This window comes from Boleophthalmus pectinirostris, unplaced genomic scaffold (genome assembly GCF_026225935.1).
Source record: "Boleophthalmus pectinirostris isolate CB_2022bp ecotype Guang Dong unplaced genomic scaffold, ASM2622593v1 HiC_scaffold_22, whole genome shotgun sequence".
Lineage (NCBI taxonomy): Eukaryota > Metazoa > Chordata > Actinopteri > Gobiiformes > Gobiidae > Boleophthalmus > Boleophthalmus pectinirostris.
In genome coordinates, this window is record NW_026571190.1 from 27,062,649 (window position 1) to 27,087,582 (window position 24,934).

The 24,934-nt window shown below is 37.5% G+C and overlaps 1 protein-coding gene across 1 annotated transcript in view; it reads left to right on the forward strand.

Annotated features, from left to right (window-relative positions):
• adgrl3.1 (adhesion G protein-coupled receptor L3.1) overlaps positions 1-24,934 on the forward strand; it is a 167,142-nt gene that overhangs the window by 58,277 nt on the left and 83,931 nt on the right. Inside the window, exon 5 of the mRNA XM_055158568.1 lies at positions 20,990-21,099. Coding sequence (XP_055014543.1) covers positions 20,990-21,099 — 110 coding nt within the window. The remainder of the gene's footprint in view (positions 1-20,989; positions 21,100-24,934) is intronic.

Sequence of the window (24,934 nt, forward strand, 5' to 3'; positions counted from 1 at the left end):
AAGTTTTATTGCTATTTTCAATTAAAGAAATTCACAAAAAGCTTGATATGAAAATAATAAAGATAGACTTTAACTGAATATAAATACAAAATATACAGTGTGAACACAATAAGTTTAGTTGTTTGAGTTATTTATTACACAAAATTGACTCTTGTGTTAAGCCATGTTATAATGTTGTTATATCATCAAAAACATACCTGGAGTTGTGTTTTGTTTCATTTACACATGTCTGAGCAATCCTTTATTATTAGTTTGTCTACATCTCCAAAGTTCAAAATGCTCTGTTCCACCTTGTGATGTCATGTAGTGGTAGTCCATGGCTCCTTTTACAAGAGGTGGGACCAAGTCGTTGTTTTGCAAATCTCAGGTAAGTCTCAAGTCAAATACAGGTCCAAGTCCAGGTCGAGTCTCAAGCCACTGGCCCATAAGTCCAAGTCAAGTCCAAGTCGTTTGAGCTTCAAGTCATTTCAAGTCTTTAAATCAAAGTACCAAATATAGCTTAGATTTTTACAATTTATATAAATTCTAAGATAAATTGTACTTAAAAAGTATACATACATAGTACATAGTATATTTTTATATGAGTATTTATAGTATATAAGTATATATACTTATAAGTATATAAGAGTATATAAGTTGTAGAGTTGTAGAAATGTTATTTTTTCCTTTTTAAATGTTATTACAAGACCTTAGTGTGAATCATTACGTTCAGCATAGAAAGAATTCAGATTTAAAAGTGCTTCTCAAGTCTTGTCAAGTCACACACCTCAAGTCCAAGTCAAGTCCCAAGTCATTGACCTTCATGTCCAAGTCGAGTCCCAAGTCTTAGTCCATTTTATCAAGTCAAGTCTCAAGTTCTAAAAATAGTGACTCAAGTCTGACTTGAGTTCAAGTCACGACTTGCAAGTTCCCACCTCTGCTTTTACCTTTAGTTCAGTAGAAATTGGCAATTCCACATCTGAAATGATCCAAATGATTCAAGTAAAGGTGTATGGAGTTTAAAAACACGGTGGAGTTCTTCCTGTATTAGCACGTATTATTATGATATTACAAGGTGGTGGAACAAGGTGTTTTCTGTTTGAGAGAAGAACACAGCCTAAATATGCAGGATTTGTGTGTTAAATATGTGTGAATGAAGCAAAACTCTCCTCCAGGTATGTTTTTGATGAGGAAACATTTTAATATAGATAGGATAATAATAATATTAACCTCCACATTCAGAAACATGTGTTCCTTTGTAGCTTAAAGGCTATTCAAATTATACTGTAAGCTATAACGTCAAATTGCTTTATTCTTAGATGTTTGTCTGTTTAGTCAATGCCAAAACCATGTTATTGACTTGCCACTAAATGCTTAGCTTATAGCACCATCTATGCAAACACATATAGATCCCTTACAAATGTAATCTTGTTCCAGCAAAGCGGCTAAGAGGCTAAGAGACTGCATTTGTAGTCTTTCCATTGTGCTCTGAGATAGACAGCTGCTAGCCAATGTCATCTCATGCCTTCAAGTTATAGCCATCTCCACACATCAAAGTGACTTAATGGCCACTATGGAGATGCTCTAGCGTGCACTTCCTTGCGCCTTACTGATACTTGAGTGCTTCATGGGCCAAGAGGCTTTCAGTGCACTCCACCTTTCCACTCTCTCTCTCACCTTTCTGATCAACAAGAACAGTATGCGCAGCCCAGGCTACCCACCACTGTTTTGCTACCTCCACTACATCTGCTAAGCCTGAAAATGACTTCTGTACTTCAAACAGACTCCCCTTCCTGACACCTCCGTACAGCCATAGCCGCCTCGTCACCTGGTTTGACCTTTCCTTTTCCCAATTTCTCAGCTGCCTTCCTCATTGTTTCAGAGTCCCTCAAGACAAAGCAAAAAGCACATCTGACAAGAAAGGCAAGTCACTGGAGTTGTACGCCCGCCTCGCTGGTGCTCCCCGCTTTTTGAAACGTGTTAAATAACATCATGCTTCATTTATTATTCTGTGATCTGCCACTCCTCGGGTAGCGCAGTTTTTGCCACTGAGTTTTTGTTTTTTCTTCACTTCTCATTCCCCCGAATTGCATCGCACTCCAACATCTCACAAGAATTGTCACTTCCCCTATCTCTCACACCATCTGTCTGCCGAGTCCGTCGGGTTTTTCCTCATTTTAAACAAAAGATTTGGTTGCTTTAAATGCCAAACTGGGGGCAGAATCTATTGACTTTGCTTTGGCTCTGTCTACTCTCATTGTTATCAAGGTTATTGAGAGATAGATCTTGCTCCAAAAACACAAAGTTGCCTCATGCATCACAGGCCCCAAAACAGCTACACAGCGATCTTCTCATCCAAGACAAGTCACTAACTACAGATGGAATAGTGTAGGCCTGTACTCAGACTTCTAAATCTGCTTTGCATCAATGGTTTCAGCTCAGACTTGTGAACAGTGATCTGGAAATGGGGTGTATCCCTGTATGTTTTTACTGTGGAAAAGTCACTGGCAGGGGCAGAGTTTTAGGACAGATAATTTAATTTCTGTTATTCAAATATTTCCTTCATGTGCACAATTGCATTTTCAAATCCTGGAATTGACTTGGCAGGATTAATTTTAGCGTACTTGGCTTTGGCTGGAATTAATGACAGTATTTACATGAAAGAAGATTAAAATGTGTAGTTCTTCATCCAACTAGACAATTTTAATTTAAAAAAGTAAAAAATGTATTTTATTTTACTTAATTTGAATTTAAAGGTCCCATATTACACAAAATGCATTATTGTGAGCTTTAAGTCATGTTGTAATGTTGTTACCTCATCATAGAAAATGGAGTTGTGTTTTGTTTCATTCACACATGTTTGGGTAACCCTCTGATATATCTCCCAATCTCAAAATGCTCTGTTCCACTTTGTGATGTCAGGCAGTGTATAGAAGGAATATAGAGTTTAAAAACACACTGGAGCTCTTCCCATGACTTCACAAGTGTTTCAGACATCACATGTGTTTTCAGTTTGAGAGAAGAACTCAACATAAATATGCTGGGTTTGTGTGTTAGAAGTGTGACTGAAACAAAACACAACTCAAGGTATTTTCTGATGAGGAAACATTATAACATAGACCAGTAAATAGTTTTAAAAAAGAAATAAAAAATATAAGCCTTTTAAATAGAAAGGAATGTGACTCGATTAGGACTGAATGATTTTTGAAAAAATAAAGTAAAATAAATTGAATTGTACTATGATTGCAATTAGATTTGCAATAAATGTTTAAGAAGTCAATTCAGAGTGGACATATTAAATAACTCCTGCAGCATCAACATTTGAGAGAAGACTGAAATAAAAACCGAAAAACTAAGACAAGACTTCCATCTATTTCAGAACATCTATAAAGAATAAAGGCTGTTGTTCTTTGCAGAGGACATTGTATTACCTAAACCACTGCAGCCTTTGTGTTTGTATAATTGTGCCAACTCAAATCACAATTTCAGTTTGAATGCGATATATTATGCAGCCCTAAAGTGGGTCATTTTTTTACGTGACACTCCACAAGAAGACTCTATTTGAACCGAATCTGTAATTCTATATAACACTGCTCTGAACATGTCTGCTTCCATGCCTGGAGCACACACCCTTTCTCTGTCAGAACTCACACTTTGGTAGAAATCACAGAGTTGCTCATCACTTCCCCCAAACCTGGCCCAACTTCTCCTGGCAGCCTGGCAGTCTTTTCACAAGTGCCTCAGCTCTTCAAAGCCCACAGACCGGCCGTGCCAGTGCATTGCTATCCGCCTTAGCTTGCGTGCACGTGTCTGTTTGAACCATTCACGCGTGAGACTGTAAAGAAACCTCTGAAGTTCTTTTCCTTTGACTCCCTGAATTATAGAAGGCACTTGAATCATACACTGCAATCTAAAGTCAGGTGTGTGTTCTGGGTATATAAGTGAACTATATGAGGCAAACAGTCTACCTGCACTTGAGCCGTCATTAGAGTGGTTTCCCTTTGTCTATGTCAGCCCACTCCATCTGGAGAATGTGTGAGGTGAAGTAGGTAATGACTGAAATAAATGCTTCAAACCTTGTGAACTGTGCATTCAGAGGACAGATGGCACTGCTCTCTATAACACTCCGCTTTAAATGAACATGACTGGTCTATATGTATGCGTATGATGGGTGTGATTTTAAAGGTGCAGTTGTGTAACTTTTCTGGTGGAGGGCTTGTTTCTATGGAGATGTCATTACCCTGCCTGGAATGTTCCACAGTATGACATTAAACAGCTCTGTCTTATATTTTATCAGTTGCATTAGTTTATTGCCCAAAAATACCTAGAAAAACAAGCATTCTGTTTGTGAGCGGGGTTGCCTCTGCGCAGATCTGACCTGTAGCTTTGTCTAGTTTGGTCTCCATGAGGATAGAATGGTTTAATACTATACTGTGAAACATTCCAGATGAAATAATAACATTTCCATGGAGAAAAGCATTTGACAGACCCTCCACCAAAAAGTTACACAATGCACTTAAATACCTTTTTTTTTTTTTTTTTTTTCGCTTTCAGGACAAGTGTTTTTTGTTTTTTGCTTTTCTTTTACATACTTCAAAGAGGCATGGTCATGGTAATTACCATATCCTCTTATCGTTCAATATGTGAAGATGGAATATTGAGGAATGTATATTTTTATGACACAGCAACATTTGAGTTGTTGAATAAGTGACTTCTGTGGCTAAATGTTGACAATTCTGCTGTTTATTGATTATACTGTTTACTTAAAAATGGTTTGTAGGGATTATCTTGTACCATTGTTATTGTATCAGTGGCATAAAGTAGTTTCATTATTATTGTTTCTTGCAGTTTATCTCTTTTTGCAAAATATCAGGCTCAAAAAAATCTCTTATTGTGAAAGGCCTCACTTCAAAGTTTGTAATTTGTAATGTATTGTAATTTACTGGTAAACAAATGATAAAGTAAGCATATAAACAATGCAAGCAAAAAGCAAAAAGATTATAGTAATGCAGCTACTATTGGATTCCTTATAGAAGGCTTGTTATTGTAATACATTTGAGCTAACGACAAAAACGAGGTATTTTTGTGGTGGTTTCATAGTAGCACAATTTCTTCTCCTTATTCCAATAATCCCACTGCAGGAAAATTGACTGCTTCTTAAAAGGCGGTTTATCATATGCCACAAAGTGAACTTTTATGAATAATTCATTTTCAGGTAAAAATTAATTCCAAGTGTATTGAAATAGGACCTTTTCCTTCAGGAGCACATTTGCTTTTAAACTTGGATTCTGCTCGCATTTCAAATTATTCTGGTAAATTTGTGTGTTAACAAATCATACGCAAAGAGATTTTTTATTCTATTTTCTACTTCAGTTCAGTGGTGGCTGTTGAAATGCTGCTTGTAGAATATTGTGATGAGACTAGTAAGCTGTGTCTAAAATCAAGACAAAATTTCGTTCTTTGCTAGTTTGGTTTTAAAATTTAAAATACAGTATTTTCTATGTTTACCCAGTGTGTTGTATGCACAATATGCTTTAAAAACACAGTACCTGATTTTTACTATCTTAAAAACAGTTTGCAGTTATCTAAAGTTACCCCTGTGTACACTGACTGCAGGTGCAGTGCAGTTTGTGTTCAGTGCGGTTTTACTGCGACTTGTATGCCCCACTGACTGCGGTCTCTGCTGCTGTGCGGTCACGGTGAGCTGCGAGCAGAGTGTGGAATCTGCGCTCCCAAGACAACGTATTTGCAGGGATTCATGCTCTGATCAGGAGTTCATGCGATAGATTAGCATGCACAAGAAGCCTTGTTGGTAAACAACAGCGGCATTTCACACTACGACCACTTCTCTCTCCTTCGGTTAACACTTTATCATGCTTTTGGATACTGTGGCTATTTACAATGGGTAAGTAAATTTGTGAAGTTCTAGGAGTGTGCAAGAATATTTTATTCTGAAAATACACCAGAGCTGTCAGTTTTGCATGTCAGATTTCCTGTTTTGCTCATGTGATTTTGCCATCTTGACGTCAGAGACCACTGCAGTGTCCGGCATAAATAGACTTCTTGTGGATTCTTTCCACAGGCCTGCACCCCACTCACACCCGCACCAGCTGATTATGTAGCTGTATTGAGGCAAGACAACTTTTTCTCAAATACATGAAAACTCTTGTACAGGCCTTCTAATTAGTGCCCATATTACACTCTTTTCTGATCTATGTTATAATAATAATCCTCATCAAAAACCCAAGTGGAGTTTTGTTTTGTTTCACGCATGTTTAACAAACAAACCCTGCATCTCAAACCAAAAACACTCCACCTTTTGATGTCATGTGGTAATACAGGACGTGCTCCACTGTGTTTTTAAACTCCATACACTTCCACTAGAATCATCTGGATGATTTCAACCCTGGAATTGCCAATCTCTACTGAACAAAAGGGGTAAAAGGAGCTGTTAACTTTGAAACTATAACTAGATGACATCACAAGGTGGAACAGAGCACACAGACAGACTGATAATGCAGGATTACTCAAACATGTGTGAATGAAACAAAACATAACTCCAGGTATGTTCTTGATAAGGAAACAACATTATAACAAGACTAAAAGCTTTTGTGTAGTGTAGGACCTTTAGCAGATGGATACACTTTATGTACAGATGTTATATATTATTATTTCAATCCGTATACTATTATTATTAACCATCCAGCTCTCCGAATGAGGTCACACAAGCAAACGTCCCATCTACTGTGCACGCGGGCCAGGAATCAGTGCGGTTCCGGTTAGTAGATGCCCTGGAGCACCCTGGGGGAACAACTGTCACCCTTGCTCTGTGCCTTAATTAGGAGCCGTACACTTCCATTGCATATGCACACCAGTGGACCTACACACAGAGAGACGTGTATCAAGGACAGGGGCAGATTTAGATGGACATTATGAAAAGTTGACTGGAAAAATGTTTGCTTGTTTTTTCTCGGCTGTCTATCCAGTGGCTTGCTTTATGGAGAGTCACAGTAGCATTTCTTTCAGATTTGTATTCACCATGGTGCTTGTGTTTGTAGCTTCTACTCTGCTAACCTTTCTTATAATGCTACAGAAATAAACCCCAGGTAGAGTAAGAGTGCATTTTTTATTCTTAAATTTAAGTTTGTGTTCTGAATTAAATTAAGTACAGAATAATACAGTAAACTAAGCCACAAGGCAATGTAGTATGTACCATTCCTCAGTCCAGATTAATGGAAAAACTCGAATAGCAAAATGAAGAAACATTTTTATGGCTTTTAATGAGAAGAACAAAAGAAAGAAATCTTGTGAATGTAAGGATAAAAATTAAGTATCAATAATGCTTCCACATCAACACTATACCAAATCTGGTAGTAGTATCAATGTATCAGTATGCACAATTGATTTACAGAGCACTACAAATTTAAGCAGCAATCTTCCAAATAAAGCAGGAAATACTGAACACAAAGACTCTTCCACGACCTGCTGCATCGCGTTTGAGGACCATTAGACATTTTAAATGTAAACACAACATAGACTCTGGCCACCATGCAAACATGCACAGCGCAACCAAAATCACTGTCCCAAACCGGATATAGAGTCATGGCCCTCCCTCTCCAAATTTTTGCATATACCACTGGCATTTTATCCATGTTGTGGTGAGTAAATCCTGCCACACCCTCATATCAGTGGTCGTTTTACTCGCTCTCTGAAGTAAGGCTATACAGCAGTCCAACCAAATGGTAGCTTGTATGTTTAACTTTCAGTATAAAGCATTGAGAGAGTCCTGGAATCTGACAACAGGGAGGTTTCCATGGTTACAGTAAGAGGATAAGGCAGGATCCTAAAGCTCAAAAACAGTTGCTGGCTAAGAACTGACTAGCATAATGTGTGCAATATGTTTGTATAGAAAACATATCTTGCATCAGTATTGCCCTCTTCAGTGTGTTTTGCTGAGTTCTCTCTATGTATTCAGTGAGGGTAGTGTGCTGGGGCTGGCATCTAACATCCCCAAACATATTCAGCCGTCATTCGGAAGTGACACTTTTGGGTGCACACTTGTTTTGACAAGTTTTGTGCATATTTGATGCCAGTGCTGTATTGTGTTGACAGTGTCATGGGCACTGCTGTTGTGCCGTTGAATGCATAGTCTAGATTTTAAAATGTTTAAAACATCATAACTTATAGTATAATGTTATCCATAATCCCACATTTATATTCAGGATATGAAAAAACAGACTGACATACTGCATGCGAGACGTTTGTTTGTTTAATATTTGATTGAGCGATAAATACATGTTTTTACACTATATACGCTACACAGACAATATGTGGTTTTCACATACTGAATGTGATGATGTCATGTTCCCAGATGGCAGGAGCCAGATTTGATAACATTGTCCTTTGTTATGAAATGTCCAAACGATAAATTCACATACAATATGTTGAACCTGATCATTTATTTTAGTGACTAGACCTAAGAACACGCTGTAATGCAACACAAATCTGCATTTTTACAAAATGAATTTTCGCTGCCCCCATCTGTATTAAATGTTATTTGCCTGTAGAACGTTGTAATGGCAGCTCACACCAATATACAGTTAAGTGTTTTGCCCAAGGATTCAATAGTATCATATGTGGAGATCAAACCACCAACTGAGGAGCCTCTGTACTCAAATGGTATGTTTAGCTTGTGTTTAACTTTGAATTGAATCAGATAGGTATTAGTGTTGGAAATGATGTACTGGTGACAGGGGGTCAAAGCTGGAGGTCTGTAGTGTTGGACAGAGAATACTCACTGGACAGACATGTATTTATTATTCATCCCCTATATACTCTATATAATCTGTTGCTGTGTCAAAATGACAGTTTGCATGTTGTGAAGGAATGGCAGAATGGCGAGAGTGGCATCCTCCAGCCAAATATTAATAATTGAGCACATTTCAAAGCTGATTCCCAGCAGAGAAAACAACATTATTTTACCTGTGGCTGCTTTGACAGCCTGTTCCAGCGTTGACAGAAGCACATTCAGGGACTGCAGACGGCTGCTGTGTTTGGGAGAGACTATATGTGTGTGGGTAGAAAAAGTCTGGAAGATCTGTCATTTCTTTATAAGTGCAGTATACTGGTTCTAGCTCCGGATGTGGTGCTTATACTTTACCCTGTGCACACACACGCACGCACACACACACGCACACACACACATCCTACTCTCCCCCGTTCGTCAATCACTCTTCCATTACTCCCTCCATCAGCGTTCCTCAGCACTACGTTTTATCCCTGCTCTTCAGTATCCATTCCGCTTCATTCCATTTGTCCATTTCTAAATAGCCCTACTGTATGTCTGCGCATAACCACGTCAGGGAGCTAATAAAGCCCAATCCAGAGCCGGCAGCGCTGCAATTTCAGACGTGATCCAGGAGGAAGGAGAGATTGAAAAGGAAGATGGCGAATGGGGCCAGACCAACATCTTTTTATCCTTAAGCGAGATACAGTAGCTCTGGCTTCTGTCAACTCCCACTGGACACAAAGAGCACCTCCTTATTCAGTTTACTCAAATTATGTCTTCCTCCCATTGCTTAATCTTTCCCAATATACAAATTTACGTTTAATATATTTCATTGTAGTGCTATTAAGCGTACTGTTGTTTGCTAAATGGATTTAAAACATTTTATAGATTGAATTTATGGTACCTTAATGGTAATTTGGGGAATAGAAATGCTTTTCATAGCCAAGTTGTGGAGCCGTAATTGTTTTCAAGTTGTGTCCCATTTGGAAGCGCTGAGCAAATGGGAGAGTTGTCAAAAGTCTGGTATGCCTCCAGGTTGAACAGGAGACCAACTGTCAAAGTCCTGGTTATGTGAGTGTGTAACTATGAAGCACAGAGACAAAATGATCACCTCACATTCACAACTTAACTAAAATACATGACAGAATTTTGTATTTTTTAAACATGTATTATTGAAAATGTATGTATTGCCAACTATCTAAGAATACTTAAATGACCCATAATACACTATTTTCTGATCTATGTTTTAATGTTGTTTCTTCATCAGATACATACCTGAAGTTGTGTTTTGTTTCATTCACACATCTGCATATTTAGGCTGAGTTCTTCTCTCAAACTGCAAACACTCCAGCTTGTGATGGCATGTGGTAATACAGGAAGTGCTCCAAAATTTCAGCCCCGGTATTGCCAATCTTTTCTAAACTAAAGGTCAAGGTAGCTGCTAACTTGAAAACTGCCACTACATTAGTTTACTTTTAGATTATTTATTTAATGAAACAGAGACAGTGCACAATATACATTAACCTTAATAGGAGAGATGCATTGTACCCAGTTATAGCGCCAGTGATAATTTCCAGCTGTAGTCCCTGGGCAGGTTGATGTTATCATTCATAAAATCTAACTTACGAAGAGAATATCTTTATAATGTCCGAAGCATCATAACAGTTCTGTAACATCATTCACACTCAGTTCTCTCAGCATCTTAAAAACTTTATCAGCACAAAGTGGAACGAGGCACTTTTAATGCAGAATTACTCAAACATGTGTGAATGAAACAAAACTCCAGATTTAAAGGAGATATCAGCATTTTAACATGACTTAGAGCTCACATGTATCAAATTTGTGTAATATAGGACCTTTAATAGCATACATTTCTGTTATTTTGTTAAATGCATATATTCTGCATCCTTGGAATATGTCCAAAAGCTAATTATTGTTTAAGCCTCATTTTGTGGTAGTTGGAAAACACTCGGTTTTAGATATTTTTCCCTTAGCTTAACATTTTTATTTATTTTTACATTTTATTTTACTCTTGGCAGTATACTGAAAATACAATTACACATTGAGCTAATGTTGTAAATCCAAACAGATTTTTAATTGTTTCTTGCTTTAAATGTATAATTATGACAATTCTTTGCCATTTATTTTAGTATGTATCGACTTTGTAAGTGTGATTACTGCCATTGTTGACGAATAGGGTCTAATCATGCTCTGAAAGAGAGAGTGGTGTCTGGATGAGCATCTGGCAACATCTCCCAAATCATGCAAATGACTCTGAGACGATGATTTGTATTTTTCATTACTTTATGCTATTTAGTACAACCACTCTTTACTTGACCTTTGACTATTTACAATGGTGGGAGAAGTACTTCATTTTGTTACTTGCATAAAAGTACAGATACTGTAGCAAAAAATACTCAAGTAAAAGTAAGAGTATCACATGAAGTACAACTGCTTAAGTAAAAGTGTAAAAGAGTAAAAAGTAAAATTTCACACAGATTTTCAGATCTAATAAAGCTTCAAATTAAGTGTTTTTGATTTGTGCAGAATTTTGTTTAACAGAAACAATGGAACTTATTCTTAAGTTCCATTGTTTTTATTTGCTCAAACTATGAACGTGCTTAAGATAAATCCCTCAGCCTTTTCAGAAAACTCAAACTATATTAATAAAAAAAAATGGAGTAGAAAGTACACATACCTTCTCTGAAATTCAATGAAGTAAGAAGTAAAAAATATCAACTTTAACATTAACATAAGTAAAGTACAGATATCTAAAATGTATGCTTACAGTATAGTGCTTTACTACTTTTACTTTGCTACGTTCCAGTACAATTATAACATTGTGTATATAAAATAACTAATATTTTGACTGTCCTTGCTCCACTACAATCATTTCTTTGTATTATCTCAAGTATAATATCTCGAGTAACAACAAAACAAGTTTCATTTTTAAACACAATTGACATTTTTAGCTCATTTGCACTCCTTCCTCAAATGCGTTGTTGATTCTTTTAGCACAGTTTTCAAATGATTCTGTCATGCCTATGCTTTCTCAGATACGTCTCTCTACTCACAGGGATTAGTCCTTTTCTCTCTCCCTTCTCTTTCTCTCTCTCTGTCTGTCCGTCTCTCTGTCACTCTGTCTCTTTCTCTAGCTGTAATCATGTCCTTCAACACATCTGCACTCTCTTGCCAGCACGCTCACAAATATTTATTCCCTTCCCCCGTTTGAAATGTCAAAATTGTGACACTAATTGAATTTAGATATTAAAGGTATATATATATATATTATATATATATATATATATATATATATATATATATATATCTATAGATAGATATAGATATAGATATATATAATGCAAAATTGATTATTATGAGCTTTAAACCATGTCAGAACGCTATTACCTTATCAAAAACCTTTAGTTCAGTATAGATTGGACATTCCAGAGCCGAAATTATCCAAATGATTCTGGTGAAGGTGTATGGATTTCAAAAACATCACAAGGTGGAACAGCGTGTTTTCCATTTGAGAGAATAATTCAGCTGAAATATTCTCAAATATGCTAAACATGTGTGAATGAAACAAAACCAAACTGACTTTGATGAAGAAACAACATTATAATACTGTAATATGGGCCCCTTAAACACAACTGACATTTTTAGCTGTCATGCCTTCTCAGATACGTCTCTCCACTCATAGGGATTAGTCCTCTTCTCTCTCTCTTTCTCTCTCTCTCTCTTTCTCTAGCTGTAATTATGTCCTTCTTCAACACATCTGCACTCTCTCGCCCGCACGCTCACAAATATTTATTCCCTTTTGCATCTGCCCGCACACGCAGCTCACACCCACAGCAAGCCTCATCGAATCATCAGTCAGCCGCTGGTGTTGATATGACAGAAGAGAGGAGTGTGGTCTGCCAAACAAAGTGAAAAACATCAAGAGACAATAACGGCGGCAGGAGCGGCATCACGGCTCCCTCTCTCTCTAGCTAGCGAGCTTTGTTAGCGAGCATTTTGTGTGCGCAAGGGAGTGTTTTGGTGCAAAGGGAAGAAAGCCAGCAGGCAAGGCGGGATCCAGGCCACTGCCTTGTTTTGATGTGGTCATGCTAATTAAAAAAGGAGTGTTTTTCAGCCAACACCAAGGATAAGGCAAACACATTAAAAAGGGGCATCGTGGAAGAAGCTGTAGAAATAGTGTGTACTGAGGAACGCAAGGGCAAGAAAGGTTCTGTAAATGTGGGATGATAGCACAGTTGAAATTGAGTCTGCTTTTAACAGTATGTACGCACTATAGATGCAATTTACTTGGTGCAGTTACATTATTAGCAAGCATTATATTTTTAGGCCCAAGCGCCAGAAACTGGTGAAGGGCCTATTAGTATCGCAAAGTGATGCTCCTAGTTTAAACTTCTTATTATTGAATAGGGATGTATAGCCAAGAATACTTCAAGGACCTGTATTATTTTCTGATCTATGTTATAATATTTATTCCTCATCATAAACATACCTGGAGTTGTGCTTTGTTTCATTCATTTGTTACATTTTAAACTTATAATTTATAAACAATAAATGTATTGTCTTTTCCCGTCTAACTGAAGGTTGATCAAAAAGGAAAAATAAGTGATTTTAATTGGCCTTCTTAAAATGCATACTTTAACGTAAGTAAAATTTCACACAACATAGCAGTTTAGATGAGGCAGTGAGGTGTAATCCTTCATTACACTCCATTACTCCATTAAGCTCAAATTCAACCCACGTCTGTGACCATGTTTGTGCAAGTCCACTCTCCATTTTGTCTTCCCCTTTACCATTTTAAATTTGGTCATATATCCTTGAGTCCTCGTGTTACATATGGACTGCGCTGAATCCTTAAACCTTTAAAGGGCACATATTATCAAATTTTCTGATCATTCACAACGTACACACAAAGCCTGCATATTTAGACTAAGTTCAAACAGAAAACACTTTCACCACTCTGTGATGTCATGTGGTAATACAGGAAATCCTCCACTGTATATTTAAACTCCAAAGACCTTCACTAGAGTCATTTGGATGATTTCAGCCCTGGAATTGTATCTCTCCACTGAACTAAAGGTAAAAGGTAGCTGTTAACTTGAAAACTACCTCTTCAAGGATTACTCAAATATGTGAGAATAAGACAAAACACAACTTTGGATATTTTTAATGTGGTACCAGCATTATAACATGACTTAAAGATCACAAGAGTCCATTTTGCCAAATATAGGACCTTTAAAATCCCTTGCCAATCCTGTGTGAAGTTGCTGCCTTGGTAAACACACTGGTAGACTGTGAAAGTGTGAGAGGAGAGGAGAGGAAAGGGGAGTTGGTAGATGGAAGTGCAGCCCTCGCAGTCGCACAGGGGAGAGCTTCTTTTGGCTGTGCTTTAGACTTTAGACTCAGACGCCTCAGACATCGCCATGACGTCAGCGCCGGCTTTACCGAGGACACAGGGATAGAGCCGCAATCAGAGGAACACCGGAGATCTGCGCCCGCGGGGAACTGGGGATGAGCCAGATATTAAAATGGGAACCGAGGAGCTAAGGAGACAAGCAAGCAATAAGAGACCCACCACATCTTTATACCGGGTGCGACTTCGGAAACTGCGGCTAAGTGGGTTTAGGGTAGATAAACAGACACAGAGCAGCCAGCCTGTGAGACAAAGAAAAGGGATGCACAGGGAGGCTGAATAATTCCTGGGTGGAAACGGTGAAGACAAACGCAGAGGAAGAAATTGGTTTATTATCTGGGCTTTAGAGAGTGAAGCAAGGAGAAAACAGAGCGGCAGAACCAAAAATAGGTGAGGGGAAGAGACAGTGATAGCAGAAAGGATGGGGGCATGAGCAAGGGGAGATTATGTCAAGTCTTTGCACTATGGCTTCTGTTTAAAATAGCTTTCAATAACCTTCTGGAGCGCATGAGTCAGCTGTGAAAAGTCCCCCACACCAGAGACAGTTTTGGTGCTATCGTCAAGTGGAGATAAACACAGTCATACCTCTGACACATGAAAAGTTCATATTTCTTCCTGAAATATCTTTGCATAGTGTCTCTGACAGCCTATAAACATGCACCAAGGTATTGGAGCTGAAATGAAAAGTGTGGGGGTTAGTGTGTCATCATGTTTTTATTTTTTTATTTTTTTGTTGTTGAATTTTGTATTGTGATTGGTGATTGGTTGGGTTGTTAAATTAAAGAATACCCAAATACTAATCAGAAACTTGCATTAAAACTATATACTCTTTGCTGAAGAAATTACATTTATAGGAAAAAAATGTTATTCTGAAATGTTTTAGAATGGTCAGACTATAAACTAAATATACAAAAAATAGTATTTTCTGTAAAAACTGCATTTGTATTTTTTTTTTTATTATTATCAATGTGGCATAGAAAACAGTATCTTGTATTGTCCTTGTTTCACAATCAAGTCTGAAATGTTAAAACTGTGACAGAAGATGTTATTATCAAATACCTGGAGTGTTTGTTTCATTCACACATATTTGAGTAATCCTGCATTATTAGTCTGTTTACATCTCCAAAGCTCAAAATGCTCTGTTCCAGCTTATGATGTAATGTAGCAGTAGTTGTCATGCTAACCGCTATTTTTTTACCTTTTGTTCTGTAGAGACCGGTAATTATAGAGCTGAAATCATCCAAATGACACTGGTGAATGCATATGAAATTTAAAAACACAGTGATGCACTTCTTGTATTAGCACTGTGTTTTCTGTTTGAGAGAAAGACTCAGCCTAAATATGCAGGATTTTTGTGTAAATGAAAACAAAACAAAACTCCATGTATTTTTCTGATGCGGAAACATTATAACATAGATCAGAAAATAGCTTAATAAACTTTAAACTTATCACTTTGTCACTGATCATCCAGCTGACTGACTGTAGGAAAAGCATATTACAATGCTTCTGTCCCTTACCATTTTATTCCACATCACAACCTATATTAAAGTCAGCTCTATAATTCATGGATCCTTTTCCTCTTTCTAATTTGATAATCATAACTTGTGATGTCATAAATGATTCCAGCACTTGCAGATTCACACACAGAGGTGTGCGATGTGACTACATTATGGAATGAATCAATAAAGGATTTGTTGCAGAGCGCTCCCATGAATTATTTATCAAGTCATTGTACGGTATGTGTGCGATATTATTATAATATGTTCAGCAGTTGATGTAGAAAAGTGGCATGCACGCGTGGTGGAATGGTTATGAACATGGAAACAGAAAATTATCATATGCTAGGGTTGACAAAAAATGTACTTAAATTTTAGTATCCTAGATCTTTGCTGAATAGTTTTAGAATGGTCTAAATCTAGCTGGTAAAATCATAATGGTGGTGAAATGGTTATGGACACTGAAAATTGAAAATGATCATACGCTAAGGTTGACAAAGAATTTTACACCTACTAGTAGATACTAATCGATACTGAAACTAATATCATAGTATCTTTGCTGCATAGTTTTAGAATGGCTGGTCTGGCTGGTAACATCAAATGAATGGTGGTGGAATGGTCATGAACAGGGAAATATAGGGATGGGGCAAGGGATGACCAAAACATGTACCTTAATTTTAGTATCATAGGTCTTTACTGAGTAGTTTTAAAATGGTCTGAATCTCACTGGTAATATCAAATGAATGGTGGTGGAATGGTCATGAACATGGAAATACAGAAAATGATCATATGCTAGTTGACAAAAATAGATAAATAAAAATACTGATACCGAGCCTAGTATCATAGGACCTTTGCTGAATAGTTTTAGAATGGTGTAGATGTAGCTGGTAATATGAACTGAATGTATCTTGTTTTGTGTTGAAAATGATGTATTGTGTTCTAGAGGAGTGTTTTTAATCATCATTGTGATATTGAAATTGGAGTCAGGTATGGAAATTGAGTTCAGATTTTTAGTATCATAACAACATAGGCAGTTGAGTTAAAGTAATGATGTTCTGTTTGTAGAGGATGGAGGAAATGCCAGCGATTCACTTAGGCTTCCCTCTGGATCAGACACACGAAAATAACAAAAATATTTGCCAATGTCAGAAATTTTAAAGATTCTATTTTAGATTTTATTCTTGGAAAAGGCTTGATACTCCAAACCTAATTTTGTTACTACAATATTCTGTTACTAGTTCTCATACTTCAAGGCCACGCTAACTACTCTGGAAAGGTCAAATAGGGTTGAAGGATTTGAGGAAAAATTGAATAGTATTTTTTTTTTTTTTTTTTACAAATATCATGATTAAATTTTAATAATATGATTCTGTTCAAAGATCACAGACAGGATATTTTGTTGTTTGTGGAAAAAAAAATTGGTACTTGAAAAATTACAGCCTTTGCAATCTGCTAATTCAGATTGCAATTTCGATTTGATTGCGATTAATCTTGCAGCCATAGTATCAGTATTTTAAATCTATGTCTGTTTTAGAGACTAGTTTTAGTATCTGAGCATTTTTTAACAACTCCATATACCAATTCATTTGTGCACGTCATTCTGCATGCCACTCTATTAAAGATCCCATTTTTTCAGTTCTGATACTGATTCCGATACTATAGCTTTAAGTTTCTGGTGATACCCGATATAAAATAACACCAGTACAGAGGCTGAAAACAATATATATTTCCTTAAAATGAAATATAGACAGAATTGATCCAAATGTGCTATGTAGCTGTTATTTAACTTCACTAACCACAGAACAGCGTTGTATAAATAAAAACTAAAAAATTTGAAGACTTTCTTGCCCAACGACGACCATTAAGTAGTCTCATTGCATCAATTTATACGTCCAACCAGGATGTCGCCTGAACCGATATTTGTAAAGCGATATCCGATCCAGCAAAATTGGCAGTATCAGTGCAGCTATTCAATATATTTTTTCTTGGTAGTTTTATTCACCCAACTCCAAATCCAGGTCATCTCACTGGCCCGTGTGCTCTGATTCACTATGATCCAGACAATGATGTTGTATGTACGTGTTATGGGCAGAGTTGTCATTGTACGTTGCCCGCGGTCCACAACGGCAGCGCCATGACAGGTGACCGATGATGGAGGCGCCGGGGCAAGAAATTAAAAGGCACAGAGGCGCGAGAAGAAGTGAGCGAGGAGTGAGAAGACTGGCGGCCATTGCTATTAGAATATGAACATCATGGCAATATGAACGTCATGGCAACGGAGTGGGCTTTAAGATTGTTTTCTAAAGGTGACCATGAGACATTGCTCGACCACTGGGCAGTAACTTGACACCGGACTGCAATCGATACTGAAGTTCATATTAGTACTGCAGATGTAAGACAAAAAATTAAATTAGCTCCCATGCATATTTCATTATGCAAATTGGAGAATGATACAGTGAGAAAGAGAAACTTGAGGGGTTTGGCGTTCGGTTCATTAAAAATATCTCAATGGGAGAATGGGAATGTTTTTAATGTAAATGTCGCTGCCTGACAGGTGCACTGAGAGGAGAGAGTGGAGAGAGGACTAATAATTGAAAGAATATATTCAGATGAGAAGAGAAATGGTTTCATAATACCCCTCAGAATACACACATATATTCAAATTATACAATCCATCCACATAATGTATTAGTCTTGGCTTGTTCCAATAATTATTAACAGCAAGAAGGAGTGCAATGGAGATAAAGCATCACCTTGTGTAAGCTCACATTCTACATTATTACATGTGTCTGTCTGGTTAATTTATGTGGTACATTGTCCCGCTCTCAATTAGCTTTGATTATGAAGAATGGTCTCAGCAAGTGTAATTATGAAAACATAAATGCCATTTATTTTTACACATTGCATGGCAAAGAAAAGGACATACCCCATGTAAACAACACCCTTAACCTGCGCTAATGAAATACTGACATACTTCAGTCTGTCAAAGAGACCGCTATGATTACAATAAATGTTTGTCTGGCGCTTCTATATAACTACTATATTATTGCTTCCCCTTTTCTGTCAAGAGTGGCCACAGCTGATGATCTGTCAGATTTTTTGCCAGATGTCACAGCCAGTGACATTATGTAAAACTACTGCTAACTCTTTATAATAATAGCCTTAATAAAGCATGAACAAAGACATGAATTATTATGAACAGTATGAATTAAGTATTGATTCATGTTTTATTAAAGCTAATTAAGTATAGTCATTATAATGTGGTACCAAAGTGCTAATGAATAAAATAACATCACTTATATTGACCTACACAAAATAGATTATTGTTAATTCACAAATTTTCACCCTCACTCTCTAGACATTGTAAATCAAATTAAATTCACTTTTTTTCTTTTCTTTTTTTTTTTTTTTTTTTAATCCAGAGCAATCAATGGCCGATAAGTGCTGCCAATATTTTTGGACATGCAAGGCCACTCACCCAGTCCCTTTTTACGACAAACCTTCAAGAGGACTGTGTATTCACATTTTAAGCAGTTATCTATTTGCACTAAAATTTTCAAATAAAGCATTGTGTGTACTCTTTAGACAGCAGATCGGCCAAAACAAAATATCGGAATGTGCTGGAGATTCTCTAAAAAGTGCAAATATTATCAGTCTGTCTCTTATATGCATACAGTATGAGGGGATAGATTCCTTTAGCAACATCACAACTGACACATATTTTTTACCAGTATATTACAGAAATTAAATATATTTCTAATCACCTTTACTTAACAGCATTCCCCTCACCTTGCTAATACGCACTCACCTCATGTATATGTCTGCCTTAAGTGTGCTAATGAAATACTGAAACACATTTAGCCTGTCAAAGGAGAGGGCCCCCTTGGTGATTAGAATTAATTATTAGAAGTCTAGGCCAAACTACTTTTAAAGCCATAGGTTAGTGTGCTCACAGCTAATGCAAAATAGTAAAGAAAGATGCCCACACTTAAGTCCTCTTGTGTAATTGCCCCTCAGTCCCTTTGTAGGCTGCCTTGTTTTTAACTGAATATAATGATTTTATTAGTGAAAAGGTGTACTGTGAGAAGATAGTGTGCACTCTTATCAGCCTAAGGGTTCTTCAATGCACATAATTCAAGTCTGGGTCACGGTTAAGCTTCCATTTTAAAATTGAGAGCAATACATTATTCTTGACTTTGTATTTAGGTGGGTGATATTATGAGTGTTGTAATGGGCTTTATATCCTGCTCATATTGATAGTTACTGATGTCCTGGGGCTGATGCTAACTGAAAGCACTGCTGTTTGAAGCTTTGTTACTCAAGTTAGACTGCAGTCTGAGTTTTATTTTAAGACCATCTGACCAGACAGAGCTGACTTGGCTGGAGCTACAACAAGTGAGATGATTTGTGGTGTTAAACAAGTCTCTCTCACATAATATTACAGTGACAAGATAGCTAGCATTGATTTATTTATTTTTTCTTGAGTTTTCAGACTCTGTTAAAGAGACAGTCTGAAATTTTGGACACAGGACGTCATTTTCTAATTAGCCAGAGTGTTGGAGACGTGTGGAGACACTTTTTTAAAATATTCTATCCAGTCCTTGTATTTGCAGAGTTCGCTGGTGCTAGGCTAGCACATGTCAATGGCCATAGTTATCCTGCCTCTAAAAACAGTCTTACCCACTCCACAAAGCACCCAAAGCAAATCTGTTATTATGCCAGACTGTCAATGTAAATGTCTGTGTTGATAGAATAATGTCTGAAATAAAACTAACCTTACATCGCATGAATCGTTGCATGTTGAGGGACTATTTTCTCATATATCAATTCGCCGCTGCCAAGCTTTTTGTCAGGAAGTACATCTTGTTGCTGTTCATCTATAAATCCTTCAAATGCAAGGTTGGTTTACTTCTAAAATTAATCTACTGACACAGAAATGAACATCGTGGCATAATAACAGATTTGCTTTGTTTGTTTTGTGGAGTGGGTAAGACGGTAAGGGTTTTTAGTGGCAGGCTAACTATAGCCATTGACATGCACTAGCCTAGCACCAGCGACCTCTGCAAATACAAGGACTGCATGGAATATTTAAAAAAGTGTCTCCACGTGTCTCCAACACTCTGGCTCACTACGAAATAAGGTCCTATGTCCAAATTTACGGACTGTCCCTTTAATTTTTTTATCTTTGCTCATGTGTGCATTGTGTCACCATGGTAACTCCTAAGCATTCCACCATTAGAGATACACGCAGAACACCCCCAGTCTTAATCAGTGTGTTTTTCTTTCTTTTTTCAGATGCAACAATCGAACGCAGTGTGCAGTGGTGGCCGGTCCTGATGTATTCCCTGACCCCTGTCCTGGGACATACAAGTATCTGGAAGTCCAGTATGAATGTGTGCCATATAGTAAGTATCTTTTACAGAGTATTGCTTTTTGGTGATTTTTCTGTGGTATCAGCGTAAAAAAAAAAAAAAAAAAAAAGAAACTAGGGCAATGTCTGATTCACTCTAACATACATCATTGCACCATACGCCCATAACAGCATTGTTAGTGGTGGTGTACTGTACAACCAGTGACTGTTGACTAGTGCACAATGTTCCCGTCATTAACAGATATTTGACAACTTTGCAAAGTGTCAAACTGACTTTTTACTGCCTTTCGCATTATAATTATTAGCCATCTATTTTATATGAATCAAATGTGAAAGTATTAGCTGCTTACACATAATAAATTAGCTTGATGAAAATATTGGTTTCTCTCTTAAAAGACAATTACAATATATTCTAATAGAGAAGGCTGCAGTTTAGAAGCTTGCATCGACTCTCTTAATTAACTTACTTAACAAAAAAACAGTGGGCTAAGTGTCTAAAACTATTCACTAATTAACTTTATTTCATGGTCCACTGGTGCAGCCCTGTGTAGTGATAACAGATAGGAGCTCTACAGTCAGTGTGGACATAGCTTGGCATTAAGATGTGTAAACTGCGAGTACTTTTAGCTTTATTACTATTATGCTGTAAAATGCATTTCCAAAAACTTTAGGGGGATGTTAAAGGGCCTGTATAATTCTATTTTCTGATCTCTGTTGTTTCCTTGTCACAAACATTCCTGGAGTTGTGTTTTGTTTCATTCACTCGAGTCATGTTTAACACACAAATCCTACATTATTCTACCCTGATTCATCTGCCGGTTTCACTTTGTGGAAATCGTCTGACCTCGCAGCATTAGAATTTGTTCGCACGGTGGTAAGCGGGTACTTTATTTACCCAATCGCTGCTATTTGGTTGTGACGTATGTAATGCTTAGTGGTGTCCAAGTAATTTCCCACACAACAGCAAACAAAGCAGAGTGTAAACAAGTCTGTCAACAATAATTGTCGTTTCTGCGAGATGAACTTGTGAATTAAAGGTGCAATAAAAAAAGCGAAGTTTGTATTTGACAAAGGAAGTCCAAAGGAGGATATGCAGTCTGCTATTGCAACTTGGGTTGGTTCAGTTCTTCGCTGATTGGCCGGTGCGTGGTCTAAAACCTCCGGGGTTCTTGCGAACTGTCTAGTGTATTCCGATTCCTGACCTATTCGCTGAAGAGAAATGAAATTGAAAGGAGGCACATCTTCTCTCAGATGGAAAACACTTTGTTCCACCTCTTGATGTCATGTGGCAATACAGGGAGTGCTCCACTGTGTTTTTAAACTCTATACACCATCTCTAGAATCATTTGAATAATTTCAACCCTGGATTCTCTAATGGACAAAAAGTAAAAGGTAGTTGTTAATCTGAAAACTACCGCTTCATGACATCACAGAGCATTTTGAGCTTTGGAGATGGAGTCAGACCAATAATAAAGGGTTGCTCAAACATGTCTAAATGAAATAAAACACAACTCCATGCATGTTTTTGCAGAGGAAACAGCGTTATAATATGGCTTAAAGCTCACAAGAGTCCATTTTGCATAATATAGTACCTTTAAGAAATGTTTAGCTGGATTTAGGCACAAGCCACACTATCTTCAGTATCAGAATTGTTTGAAAACTCCAGGCTGTGTGTGGCTGCTTCTCTTTGAGTTCATATGAGTGGCTGAGTGATGACACAATACTCACCGGGAATGTCCTCGGGAAGGATGTAGAAGAAGAATGGTCTCAAATGATGACAGATGGCCTGATGACCTCTGACCCTGTGATAACAGTCAGTGAGGTTGTGTTCGGCCGAGCGTAATATTCGTGGGACAGGGAAGGCTACAGCATCTACGACAACTGTGAGAATCTTTCCAAAACTGAGCCAATATGGAGTATGATAGATGGCTGGAGGTTGAGGGTGGAGACTTGGTTGATTTAAGAGCTCATTTTGGCCTCGGTGGTTAAACTATGTGGACTCAAGGCAGTGCCAAAAGATAGTTTACAGTAGCGGCGTGTTTATGTAACTGCAAAATTTCATCATGTCAGACTAGTTACATTGGTTTACTGTAATTATGCCTGTTTTTAACCACAAGTGGGTGTTAGTTAAACAAGTCTGGGAAAATGTTCTTTCTAAAACTATATCTTTTATATAGTGCACATGATAAGAACAGCTCTCTTGAAAAGTAAACACATTATTGAATCATGTCACTAAATATGAGCTAAGGTCTTGGGTCTTGGGATTTCCCCCAGTTTGCCCAACCACTGGTAGCTATGTAACACAAACATGTCTGAAGAGTTTTCTAAATCTATTTCATTACAGACTTACTCTAAAGAAACAGTAGTCAACAGAAATATAAGTGCGCAATTGTACGTTAAAACTGCTTGTATTGTATTGTAAACTGCCACAGCTGCTACTGCTCCTATTGAAAGATACAATATATAAATCTATATTCACCGAGGGAGAATTTTTGAAAATAGATATGGATCTTTACACCACAGAATATAACACAGTAATCCATAAAAGATGGGACCACCAGTGCTGTGGTTAGCACACTAAACAATTTATTTACAATTTCCTTTTTTTTTTTTTTTCTTTTTCTTTTTTTTTTTAGAATCCTTTGTGAATTGTTAAAAAGGTTGCAAAATACTTTCTTGTTTGGAGGTTTTTGTCGACTTATGATAAAAACAAGATCCAGTGAGACTATTTGCTTCACGCTCATTAAGTCTCATAAATCATGGCTGCCTTCCTGACAGTTCCTGTGTGCATTTGTCTTGCACTGTCTGTATATGGAGTATAGGGCTGGCACCAGGGCCCATACAGACAGCCTTGGCGATCTCCCACACTGAACCATTCAATTATGTGTGCCTAAACGGCTCTTGCCTGGCGTCTAGAATGACCAGCAGATTAAATAATAGGACTATCAGAGCCCGCGCTGGAGCAGATGGAAACACAACCTGATACCTGCTTAATGCCTTCACCTCCACACACACACACACAGACACACACACACACACGCCATTCACACACACACACACACCTCTCACAAAGGCTTCAAAACATGGGCAGGTCTTATTATTTCTTTTATATTTGGTTTTGCTATTTTTAATATTCAACCTATTCAACATATTATGCAAAATTGACTTTCAAAAGTGTCTAAGCATGTTATAATTGTTTCCCTTCCTCATTAACTCACTTAAAGGGGTATTTTGAGTCATTCAAGCTTGTTTGAAAGGCCCGGCCCCCCATGCTGCTCTGTATTTCTGCTCTGTACTACCTTCCAATTTTTTCCTTTTTTTCTGTAGTGGCAGGATTGAGCAGTGTTGTGAAGCCCCACAAAAATATATTAAAAATCCACTACTGCTCACTACCATGAACTGCAGCTTTTTATAGGTGAGGCAGCAGCATGGTCCGGAAACGTCATTTACCTGCTTGCTGCAAAGATGAAAAGTAAAAAGATGAATCAGAAAAAAAAAATCCAGCAGAAATACAGGTGAATAGAAAGTTCGATCTGCTAGAATCTAGGAGGGTGATTTGTTACCAGTCCAATACTCGACTATGGGTGTGTTTAGCCATGACTAATGGTGGAGTGAAAAATCAAAAGAAGGTGAAATCCTTAGACCTTGCCTCACCCTTTTACACGGCTTGTTCAAGAATTCAGAAACATCTTCATGGCGAGGGCCTTTACCTCCATATCAAGCCCTTCAAATATTAATGAAATCAATATGCTCCAAAAGGCGTAATAATGTGTGAATCTTAGAACAAGATAGTTCTGCTTGTTGACATTCAAACAGGAGATACTGACGGCTACATTGAAGCTGCGATGCTTGACATTGCAAATCAGTGC